Source organism: Lynx canadensis, chromosome A3 (assembly GCF_007474595.2).
Source record: "Lynx canadensis isolate LIC74 chromosome A3, mLynCan4.pri.v2, whole genome shotgun sequence".
Classification (NCBI taxonomy): domain Eukaryota; kingdom Metazoa; phylum Chordata; class Mammalia; order Carnivora; family Felidae; genus Lynx; species Lynx canadensis.
The window spans coordinates 20,704,630-20,716,755 of NC_044305.1; the positions used below are offsets into that span (position 1 = coordinate 20,704,630).

At 55.9% G+C, this 12,126-nt stretch overlaps 1 protein-coding gene across 1 annotated transcript; it reads right to left on the reverse strand.

The window, feature by feature from the left end:
* Positions 1-7,346: 7,346 nt before the first annotated feature.
* On the reverse strand, positions 7,347-11,206 carry SLC32A1 (solute carrier family 32 member 1). The gene is made up of 2 exons (XM_030309608.1): positions 10,758-11,206; positions 7,347-8,599 (listed from the first exon to the last, which is right to left on the reverse strand). The coding sequence occupies exons 1-2, from the start codon at positions 11,148-11,150 to the stop codon at positions 7,412-7,414; spliced, it is 1,581 nt and encodes a 526-aa protein (XP_030165468.1). The 5' UTR covers positions 11,151-11,206; the 3' UTR covers positions 7,347-7,411.
* Between the last annotated feature and the right edge of the window lie 920 nt (positions 11,207-12,126).

Consider the following 12,126-nt stretch of genomic DNA (forward strand, 5'->3'; position numbering starts at 1 on the left):
TTCCTCCCCTCACGAAACCCCGCCAGTCTTCCCCTGACTCGCCCCTAGCGACCCGGGCGGCCTTTGGGATCGCTAGGCCTCGCCCATCCTGGCCTCGAAGTCCCGCCTTTGCTTAACCTCGCCCCCAACATCCGATCTGGCCACGCCCCTTCGCTCCAGCCGGGATGCCGGACAGTTAGCCCCGCCCCGGATGCGTAACGCCACCAGGCCCCGCCCCTTCCGGGCCTCCAGAACCTGTCCCTAAACTACTTCAGGCCCCGCCTTTTCTCTTAGTCACACCCCCATTTCCCGGGTAACTCACCTTCAATCGCCCTTGGCTCCGCCTCCACAGAGTTACGAAGCCCTTAGCCCAGCCGTCAGGGAAACAAACTCTAGGGTATTGACAGTGTTCAATTTCTTGACCAGGGAGCTCGCTACGTACACACTTTCAGTTTGTGAAAATTCATCAAACTGTCCACTTACGATTTGTGCACTTTCCTGTGTGTAGTCTTTTGTAATACAATGTGAAGTCTTTTAATAGATTCATTATTAAATAATTCAATTATTTATTATTTACTAACTCCCACAGCCCTCTCACTGAGACCTCGAAGACTGAGAAAAGGACTAATTGATTCTCAATATATACATTCTCTCTTCCTTTTAGTGGTATAACTCCCTCAAAATTTCATCTAGTATGATTTTATGACCAAATTCTGGCCAGTGGGGGTGGGAGTGGAGGTGATGTGACACTTCCCTTCCAGTTTAGCTCTAAAAGGATTGGGCAAGCTCTCCCTTGCCCCATTTCTCCCAGGTAGGGGTATAAAAAGGTTTAAAAGCACATCCCTTGACTGTACGCTTTCAGGTCTGGAACCCGCAACTTTGAGAGAAAAAAGCAAGTTAGTTATAAAAGATGGTAACGTTTTGGGGCACCTGGGTGGCTCAGTTGGTTGAGTGTCCAAATTTGGCTCAGGTCTAATCTCACAGTTTGTGAATTTGAGCCCCGCATGGGGCTCACTGCTGTCAGTGCAGAGCCCACTTTGGATCCTCTGTCCCCTTTCTCTCTCTCTCTCTCTCTCTCTCTCTCTCTCTCTCTCTCTCTCTCAAAAATAAATAAACATTAAAAAAAATTTTTTTAATGGTAACATTTTCAGCAAGAGATGAAACCTTAAACTTTTCTCAAAATCTCTGTGAACTCTTCTAGGCCAAACTGAGACCCAGCCTAGTGGCAAAGTCAGATTAAGGGTGTTGCCTTCCAAAGCAAACCCATTATCTCATCTGAAAGTATCTGAAAGTATCTCATCAGTCATTAAACTGAGAAAGCAGGGATAAGCAGAACACAGAGAACAGTAAATATAAGTGAATGTAAGTTCAAGAGCTACATTTATGGGGCACCTGGGTGGCTCAGTCGGTTAAGCATCCGACTTCAGCTCAGGTCATGATCTCACGGTTCGTGAGTTCAAGCCCCGCGGCAGGCTCTGTGCTGACAGCTCAGAGCCTGGGGCCCATTTCAGATTCTGTGTCTCCCTCTCTCTCTGCCCCTCCTCTGTTTATGCTCTCTCTGTCTCAAAAATAAATAAATGTTTAAAAAAATTAAAAAAAAAGAGCTACATTTATGTATACTAACATGGGAAAAACTTCAAGATTTATTTTTAAAAGAAGTAAGTCAAAGCAGCACAGTGTATAGTAAACTACCTTGAAGAAAGGGTGGGGATAAATATATATGGATTTGCTTGTATTTTCATACAGATAGACAAGAAACTAATATAAGAATATACTTATAAAGAGAGGAGCCAAGGTGGGAGGGTCAGGTATGGGGAAAATGTTCACAGCATACTTTAAAACATTTTAAGCCATGTGAGTGTATTACTTTTTCAGGGGGAAAAAAAAGCACTGTGTATAAGTAAGGTAGACTGGATTCTTGTTTCTGGTTCTCCACTCCCATATAATAAGATTATAATCCATACCACCTGCCATGTAACTTTGTAGGGCCTCTTACTATAAACATTGATACTGGGCTTGGCCACATGGCTTGCTTTCAGCCAGCGCTAAACAAATGTGATCTGAGCAGAGGCTTTAAGTGTGCCTTGTGGTTTAGACTGCCCTCTTTGCACTCCTGCTGTTAGTCATAAGAAGAACATGCCCGGAGTGTGAAGAGGATGGAAAATACACGGAGCAGACCCAAACCCAAGCTGCAGCCTAGAGCCAAGTCCAAGCTGACCCATAATCTACAGTTGGGCTGCCCCGTGGATCCATGAACAGCAACAAAATGTTTGTTCTCCACTGAAATTCTGGGTTGCCACGCAGCATTACTGCAGGAGAAAATGGACACACTAGACTAATGCTATCCAATAGTACTTTCTGCCATGATGGAAATGTTCTACAGTCTGCAATGTCTAATGCATGAGCCACATGTGAGTAGTGCAACTGAGGAGCTGATTTTTAATTTGATTTAAATTTACATTTGCATTTAAATAGCCCCGTGTAGCTGGTGGCTACTCTGTTGTACAACACAGCACTAGACAAAATCTATGGTGGTAATTATTTGCCCGTAGAAATGACTAGAAGAAAATAGATCAGAAGCCTACTGTATTCATTTCCTAGGGTTGGCATAATAAAGTACCACTAGGAATGGCTGAAAACAGAAGAGATTTATTCTCTCGTAGTTCTGGATGCCAGAAGTCCCAAAGAAGGTGTGGACAGAGCCATGCTCTTTCTGACGGCTTTAAGGAAGAATTCGTTCCACGCCTTTATCTTATATTTGGGTGTCGCTTGTAGTCCTTGCCTTGTACACACATCACTCCACTCTCCGCCTCCACTGTCACATGGAATTCTCCCTGTGTGTGTATCCCTTTTCCTCTTCTTGTAAGGACACCAGTCATATTGAATGAAGGGCCCATCCTGACCTTACCTTAACAATTAATCTGTACACCCTGTTTCCATCCCACCCACAGAGTGTTATTTGGAGCTGCCGGCATAAAGCTCCTCCCCTCCCCATCCCCTTCCAGAACTTGACCCTTAATGCTGCTGGACCACCCTGCTGGGCGTTTGTGGCTAGAGGTCTCTCCCCTCCTGGCCCCTCTTCGACCCCACAACTGGCAGAGATGGTACCCACAGCATCACTGTGGGATGAGTCATAGCCAGGCTCTTGAACAGATTCACTCCAAACCTCTAGGAAGGAAGTAGAGCTCCTCTCCCAAGCCCTACCTCACACTTAGGACTGGGATGAGCATGAGCAAATGAAGCATTTGCTCAGAGAGCAAAGTTTAAGACGGTGCAAAAAAATTCAATGAGATATTTGATGCACGATTTTTTTTTTATTTTTTAATGTTTATTTATTTAGAGAGAGCGCATGCATGGGTGAGCTGGTGAGGGACAAGAGACAGTGGGAGAGAGAGAATCACAAGCAGGCTCCATGCCGTCAGCACAAAGTTCCACGCAGGGCTCGATCTCACAAAGCATGAGATCATGACCTGAGCCGACATCAAGGATTGGAGGCTCGATCGACTGAGCCACCCAGGCACCCCTTGATGCACTATTTTAAAGATCAAAATTCAGGGGCACCTGGCTGGCTTAGTCAGTAGAGCATGTGACCCTCAATCTCGGCGTCTTGAGCTCAAGCCTCACATTGGGCATGGAGCCAACACACACACACACACACACACACACACACACACACACACAAATACATAATAAATCAATATCAAGATTTAAGCCTGCACCATAATGTTCAAAATAACATGAACAAAATAATAAAATGTGAAATCAAGACAGGATCCTTATCGCTGATATTTTGCTTTTGCTTTGGACTCGGGATGGCTGAGCAGAGATAGCACTGCCACTGGTCCTGTGCTATCTGAATGTCACTGGTACCGATCCTGCATGCTTCCATAACAGGGAAATACGCTGACGGCTGCAACTTGGAAGGACACTTTTTAAAAAGGTGGATCGCTACCTGGATAGATGGATAGCTATAGGGTAGATAATCCAACACTGTAAAACTGTCGATTGTTCAGTCTAGGTGGCGGGCGTATGCACTGTCAGTGTAGAATTCTTTCACCTTTTCTGTAAGCTCGCAAGTGTTCTTTGAAGAGGAAGAAAAATAAATAAATAAAAGCCGTGGGAAAAACACCCAAGGTTGGTTCTCTGGGGTCAAACCAGCTCCACCTCCTGAATCCCTGCACGTCCAGGCCTGGGTTTCCCACCACACCTTCACTGGCAGTGACGGCTAAGCCCTCTAGCTGATCTGCCCCCTCCTTGACTGCAGCCTCTCTCTGGCCCTTGCCCTTGAGATCTTTCATCCCCACCAACAGAAAGTCGAGGATCCTTCTCAACTTCCTGACTGGTCCCTACGAGCCTATTTGGCTCCCTCCGTCCATCCAAATGGATAAAGGGAACAGATCAGTCCCTGGGGCAGGACATGTCATTCAATGAAACACTTGGACAACATAGCCTCCTTCTCCTCCTTCTGTTTGAGGGGAAAACGATCAAAAGCCCACTTTTGAAATACGAAGGACCTGAAAATAAAGCACTAGAGGTAAGCAGTGATTATCAATGGGGCAGGGCGGGGGATGGCAGGGTGGGAAGAAGCAGTTAGAAATCTGGGGTATGCAGGAAAGAGATTACCCAAAATCTAACGGTGGAGAGCCTTCTTTGAGGGCCGGCAGCTTGCGCTCTCACCACTGGGGGGCGAGGTAGGACACCGCTGGGGAGCAGGCGGCGACTCCTGGGTTCCTCCGGGGACAAGTGTCTTGGTTCCCAAGCCTTGAGCCAGGTACGCCAATAACACCGTCGCAAGGCTGCCGCTGGAAGGGACCGCTTATCTGGATCTGTGCTGGGAAATGATGGGCACCCTGGGACCCGGAGGTGGATTCCGCCTCTCCTCTTCAGTTCGACCCCCTGATGAATCTGACCGGGCCTATCCGCTCCCTCGGACTCGTACCCAAAGCAAAATCGGAATGCTTCCTCTGAACTTCTACCCACACACTTTGGTGTTGGCGGCAGGAGTTCGGAGATGGGCCTCAGCTACGCAGGCTCCCTATTTCTTCCAGTTGCCTGAATGCGAGTCTGGAATGCATGTCCTACCCACGAGGGTGCAGGGTTTCTTCTGGGGAGCCTAGAAGGCTGGGTCTCCTGACCCTCACCCTCTGGACTCGCTGTGGGGGAGGGGGCAACCCAGGCTCCTGCAAGCTGAGCACAAAGCCCGGAGCAGGATGCAAGGGAGTGGATCTAGGCAAGTCCGCGGAGGTGGCAGCCACTGTCCAGAACCTGCCTGCTGTCTCATTTGTCCTTCTAAAGACGGGAAGGATGGAGCTGGTGCAGCCTGACGCTCCCACCTTCCCATCCACTGCAGCAGCCCGGGCTTTTTCTGAAGACTGCACACCTCCCTGCGACCCAGGGTCTGTGGACCCACTGAGAAGTGGCGGGTAGGGAAGGGAGGGGTGGTCAGCTTCGGGACTGAGAGACATCAGAGAGCTTAGCAAACAGGATCCTCTGCTCAGCTCTGGATCCTGAATGTGCGACAGTAGTGTCAAGGGGATTAGGAGACAGCGGACATCCCAAATAGCCCGTTTAAATAGTCAGAACCCCGGGCAGCAGAGGGCAGATCTCATCCCTGTTCTGCTCCATAGCTGCAGAATCAGGATGGTGCGAGGTCACCTCTACCACAGGCACGCCCACTCAATGCTCTGCACACACGCACACACACACACATATTCATCAAGGCTCTCACAAGACTTCCGTCCACCCCACACGCAGATCTTTGTATCTCCTACACATGCGCATACAGGCCTCCACAGCCGTCGCTGAGGGCAGGGAGGATGGACATTGTTCTTAGGCAATCTCCCAGTGCTTTCTGGTGCAGAGATCACACCAAGAGAATTCGTTCCAAACTAGTCCTCTCTGCCTTGGTGGCGGTGACAAAAAAACCTCCCGCCCGGCTACTCTCAAAGTGAGAGAGGACCCCAGGAATGGCCCAGCCTTCCTGCATTCCTGGATCCCGTATGCTAATTCTGACTGTGACCCTCGGCAACCATGCCCAGGACTGGCACCCCGCAGTTGGATCTGCACACACACACAAAGGACTGGACCCTCTAGGTAATTAAAAAAAAAAAAAATCCAACAGGCTGCTCAAGGAGAGGGGAGACTGGGATCCAAATAGCTCAGGCTGTTGATTCTAAACAGCTAGATCTCTTCGCTCTGGCTGTGTAAACCTCAGCTTGGACTTGAGGGGGGATTTCTTGGGTGAGAGATGCCTGGGAGGCCGGGTTGGCCCCTGGCCCTGGGAGCCCTGGGAAATACACAACCTGCGGCTGATTTCCTTTGTATAGTATCTTCACAGTCCACAATCAAGTGTGAATTTCTGCATGCCTTTGTTTATTGTCTTTTTTCTTTTTTTTTTCCTTTCAGGTTTGGAGGTTGAGAGTCTCTGGAATGCTCTCAGATGGATTCGGAACAAATCTTATCTTGGTGGCGGCAGGGCCCTGGCCACACTGAGACTGCTGCAAGCCCCACAGGCTCTTTCCCCTGCCTCCCCCCAAACACCTGGAGAGCCTCCTCTTAGTGCTTCTCACTCCCCCCAGGCTCTCCTACAGGCGCTCTTCCATCCACACCTGCTTCACCCGGTCGGGCCAGAGTCGTTCCCGGCGCTCCAACGCTTTGGGATCCCCGCGAGCGCAAAAATGCAGAACCGACAAGAAGCCCGCACACCTTTGTTTCTTCTTTATTTACGGATATAATTAATGTACCGCACTCTAAATTAGAGATAGATTTTTTTTTCTGATATACATTTCGTCTTATTCACCACGAGCACACCACACGCACAGTAGAACAGTTCCACGACCTGATAAATTGCACAAGATGAGTTTGGATTCCTGAAAACCGGCAGGCAAGCCGGCCCTGCCTTGGCTTCTCGCCTCTCCGCTTCGTGGAAGGAAATCGCCCACCCGAAACGGATTTCCCGGCCAGCCTTTCCCTCTGCAGGGTTGAAATGTCTCTGGAATGGGAAGCGCTCTTGCTGGAAATGGCTGGACGCTGCAGATTCCGAGCACTGGATGGCTGTGAAATGTCCCCCCAAGGTCAAGTTTCTGCGCCTGCGAGCTGAGCCCCTTCTCCCCCCCTTCCCACCCGCTCGGTGACAGGGACCAAAGAGTAGGGGGCCCTCCGGGAAGGACAGAAAGCCCTGCCCACAAATTCGCCCCCGGCCTCCCCAGAAACTAGGGTGTTGTGGGAAAGAAAGGACAACAGAAACGCAGACGCGATGGATTGTGGATTCCTATCCCTCCCACCCCACCCCACCCCCGTCCCCAATAATCAGAAACTAGGAACCAGAGATGTTTAAAGCTTGGCTTCCCAAGCGCGGCGGCAGGGCGCACAGGGCTGGTGGGGGTGGGTGGGGAGGGTGGGAAGGGCGCGGGAGCGCGGGAGCCCTCCCGCCCTAGTCCTCCGCGTTGGTTCGGTAGGCCTCGATGAGGCCCTCAAGCGAGTGCACGAAGCCGGACACACTGCAGATGCCACCGATGACGAAGATGGCGACATCGAAGAAGACTTGGTGCCACAGCAGCTTGCGCCAGAGCAGGCGCAGGTGGAAGAGGCTGGGCAGCAGGAAGCAGAGGCCGGCGCCCGTGAGACTGCCGGTGAGGCCCATGAGCAGCGCGAAGTGCGGCACGTAGATGGCCATGAGCAGCGTGAAGACGACCAGCGCACAGCGCAGCGTCAGCCCCCACGATTTGAGGCGCCCGTCGCCGCCGTAGCAGGCCGGGAAGAAGGCGCGGCTGCCTTCCTGGAAGAGCGACTTCTCCAGCACCTCCACAGCAGCGAAGAAGGGCAGCGGGTAAGACAACAGCGCCTTGGCCACCAGGAAGATGTTGACCACGGCACGGATGGAACCGGGCAGGTTATCCGTGATGACCTCCTTGGTCTCGTCGGCCCAGGTGAGGTAGGCGACCAGCGCGAAGAGGCCCTTGAGCACGCAGGCGGCGATGTGAGTCCAGTTCATCATGCAGTGGAACTCGCTGGGCTGCTGCATGTTGCCCTCCAGCGAAGGCAGGAAGATCTGGGACGTGTAGCTGAACACGATGATGCCAATGGAGATGGGAAACTTCTTGACGTCGATGTAGAACTTGACCTTCTCCCAGGCCCAGTCGCGTGCCCGTGACAGGCAGTAGGCGATGACCAGGATGTTGATGACGAAGTGGGCCAGAGTGCACAGCAGGCTGAACTTGGACACCGCCTTGAGGTTCTTAAGGAAGGCGCAGGGCAGCAGCACGGCGGTGGCGATAATGGCCCAGGACTTCTGCGACACGGGCAGCCCCGGGAAGCTGTTGTACATGAGGTTGCCGCTGACCACCACGTACAGGATGCAAGTCATCACCAGCTCGATGATCTGCGCCACGTTCACCACGCGGCCTCCCAGCGTCGGGAAGCGCGGCGCGCAGCACGCGTTGGCGATGGCCACGTACGAGTCCCGCACGCGCACCACCTCGCCGTCCTCGTTCTCCTCGTACAGGCACGCGATGAGGATCTTGCCGGTGTAGCAGCACACCACGGCGGCGAAGATGATGAGGAACAACCCTAGGTAGCCGCCGTGCAGGATGGCGTAGGGCAGGCCCAGCACGAACATGCCCTGCGGAGCGGAAAAGGGAACCAGACGCCGGGGCTCAGCGGCAGCAGCCTCGTCAGAGGGGGCCTAGAGGCGTGGCTTAAAACTGGGGCCGCGAGGGGGCGCTACGCGGAGTGAGAACCGGGCTTCAGCCCCGGGGAAGGGAGGTTAACGGGCGGCTGCAATGGGGGTGTCCCGCGGCCTCACCGGGGGAAGCCCGGGCGTCGAGTCAGATGGAGAGGGAGGTGTTCAAGGACGGAACTGAGAGGGAAAGGTGCGCTAAGGGCCGGGAGGTGGGGAGGAGGCTGAGCGTGGGGTCAAGCCACAAGGAGGGAAAAGGTATATGGAGATATTTTGGAAGTAGATAAGAAGGGGCTGGAGGGGTCAGGGCCAGAAAAGGGCGGCGAGAAAGGCAGAGAGCTGGGCCTGAGCCACTAGGAAGAGGGGGTGAGGGATTTTAGGTGCGGCTCCAATGGGGTACAGGGAAGCTAACGAGGGCCTAAGGCCGATTGGAGAAGGGAGCCTTATAACAGCAGGGGCCGGGAAGAGAGCTGGGGTAGGGCGGAAGAGGGGCTACAGGTGAGCGAAGCAGAGGGAGGCCAGAACGGAGGAAATGTGAGAGTGGCCAGAAGGCTCTAGGGGGGAGAGGCCAGAAGGGTAATGGCGGGGTGGGGGGGAGGAGAAGCGCCAGCAGTGACTGAGAGGCTAAATCAAGCAGGAATCAAGCTGTGGACTCAGGCGGGCGGACTGTGGAAGGAAGGTTTAGAATCCACAAAGAGAAGAAAAGCTAACGAAATCCAGGGTTTCCGAGGCCTCCAGTCCTCCCGGCTCCCACCCTGGCCTCGCTCCGGGCCTATGGAACGGAGCCTTCAAAGACGCCCCTGGAGAAGGCGGGGGTGGCAAGGAGGCGGTCGCGGTCTCCTGCCCCCGGTTCCGCACGGCCGTCTCGCAGGGCCCGGGAGCGGGAGGCGCCTCGGGCCCGACCACTTAGTGCGCAGGGCCCTGCTCAGCCCGGGTCCCCGAGCAAACCCGCCGCGGCCCTCCCGCTCCCGGGAGGCCCACGTTGTGCGTCCCAACGACCGTGCGCTCCGGGGACGCGAGGGGGACCAAGCCACAGGGCCCGGGGGCACCTAGGGCTGAGGCCTCCTCCGCTCCGCGTGCCGCGGCCTGCCCGCCTCCGCCAGTTCCGGGGGTCGTTGTGCGCATTCCAAACCCGGTCCCAGAAGAGTCCGGCGCCTCCTGGTGGGGAGTGGGGCGTTGCGAGTAGCCTGAAGGGGTGGCCGGCCTGGAGGGTAGAGGCAGTTCAGAGCATCTAGAGGCGGCTTCTCCAGGGTCACATGCGGAGAAGCTGGTCGCCTCTTTGCGGTGTAGCCGGAATTTCGGGCGAAAGGGGTGAGTCTGTGCGCAGAAGCACTGAGGTACCACGGGCCATTTGTGCTTGTGTGGGCACATAATATGTGTGCTTATGTTTGGGTACACCTGTATGTCCCCAGTAGGGCTGCACTTGAGAAAGTGGGCTGAATCCTGTTTGCAGGAGTCTGCGCTTGTGTGCCTGTGAATGTTCAAATAGGTTCGTGTGTGTGCTTGGTATGTCCAGGTATGTGCTTGTGTGGGGGCGTATGAAGGTGCGTTTGAGGATAACCCCGTGGTCTATATATAGACGCATGTCGTGCGCACCTGTGCGGGGAGTTTGTTCGTGCGGGAGGCGCAATGTGAGCCTGTGTGTCGGTGCCGGTGTCAGAGCAGGAGACTCCCAGCTCAGCAGTTCCCCCTTCTCTTTTCCTCCCCAACATGCAGCTGTGAATCCATTCCGGAGTCCCGGGAGACACCGTTCCCTCCAATCCTGATTTTCCTTCTCCCTCACCACTCCCCGATCCCCCTCCTCCCGTTTCCCTCCCTTTTGCAGGGTCTCAGGGCAAGTGCCTCGGACCAAACAGCAGCCCGGCTGTCCAGCGGCTGGCGCCGCTGGAGGGAGCGCGGATCTGGGCGGGAGCCGCCGCTTGTAGGGTTGCAGATCCCCCCCGCAGGGCTGGGTGGGAAGGGGGAAGGCGACGTCCTGAGGAGGGGAGGGGGGTCTCTCGGCCCGAGATCCCCCGGGGACTCAGCTGGGGGTAGGGCCTGGTTCTCTGAGCTAAAGGAGGTGGAGGGTGGGGGCAGGCAGAGCAGGGAATCCCGCGCTCACCTGGATAGCGTTGGTCACGTTCCAGCCCGCCTCCCACGCCGTGATCTTGGGTTTGTCGTGGCCCCCGAACTCGCCACCGGCCCCCAGAGCCTGGTCCTTGGAGCCCGAGGGCGGCAGGGGCGCGCCTCCGCCGCGCTGGTAATGGATGTCTCCCTCGACGGGCGGCTCGGCGCCCTCGTCCCCGCAGGGCTCGCCCTCGGTTTTCAGGATGTCCATCTGCAGGCCCTGACGGTGCTCAAAGTCGAGGTCGTCGCAGTGAGCAAAACCCACCGCCTCCTCGTCGGTGGCCGCCTGAAAACCCATCCTGGCGAACATGCCGCTCACCTTGGCCTGGGACTTGTTGGACACTGTTGTGGCCACGTTGGACAGCTTGCTGCGTAAAAGGGTGGCCATGGCTGCGGCGGGGTCCGTGGAAAGGACACAAGGGGCTGGGGGCGCGGGGGACGCGCGGCAAGGCGGCGAGGGCCAGGGGGGCGCGAGGCCGCTATCTTCGCTCGCTTTCCCCGCAGCGTCCCAGGGCGCTCTGGCTCATGACCCCTTCGGCTGGCGTTTGAGGCTCGCTCGAAGCCCACCCCGCGGGCGGGCGGCGGGGCTGGCGGAGCGGCGGCGGCGAGTGCACTGCGGAGCTGCCGCGGGGCGCGCGCTGGGCTGCGGAGGGCGGCGGCGGCGGCGGCGGCGGCGGCGTCAGAGCAGCTACGCGAGGCTGGCGCGGTGCCCCCACCCGTGCGCAGCCCAATGCGCTCCCGCCCCTCGGAATCAGGCGGGGGGCGGGCGCTGGGGAAGGGGAAACACCCGGAGGCAGGGGGTGCGTGGGGAGGAGGGCAGCGAGAAGAAACAGGGTCGCGAAGGGACTCGGGAGAACTGAATGGGGGCCGGAGAAGGGCGCCCGCGGGAGGGCACCGACAGGGAGCGCACCGGGGAGGGGGCTCGGAGGGCACGGTGGGGGGGCTGGAGTGCTGCATTTCTGGGGGAGGTGCTAAGCTCGGATCCTAGCCCTTCCCACCTCGCCGCCGCAAGGAGGGAGGGGGCTGGAGCCTGCTGATTCTAGCGGTCCCGCGGCGGCGACTACCCCCTCCAGAGCCTGGGAGGCTTTCGGCCCCAGATCTTCTGGCCAAGGACCAGTCTAGACGTCCAGAAAGGCAGCGGGGCAGTTACCTGTCTCGGGCGGCGCCGGCCGTCTGGGCGTCTATCTGTACCAATTACTCACACTGAAACCTGGCCGCAAGCCCCCTTCGGAGGCAGACAGTGTCCGTCCTGGTCCAGTTTCAAGAATGCTCAGCCGGGCCTCGGTCACCGGGCTGTCTCAACCCGTCCAGGGACGCCGCGATGGAAGCGATTCTGCGGCTCGGTCGCCACCAGCCGCTCTCCA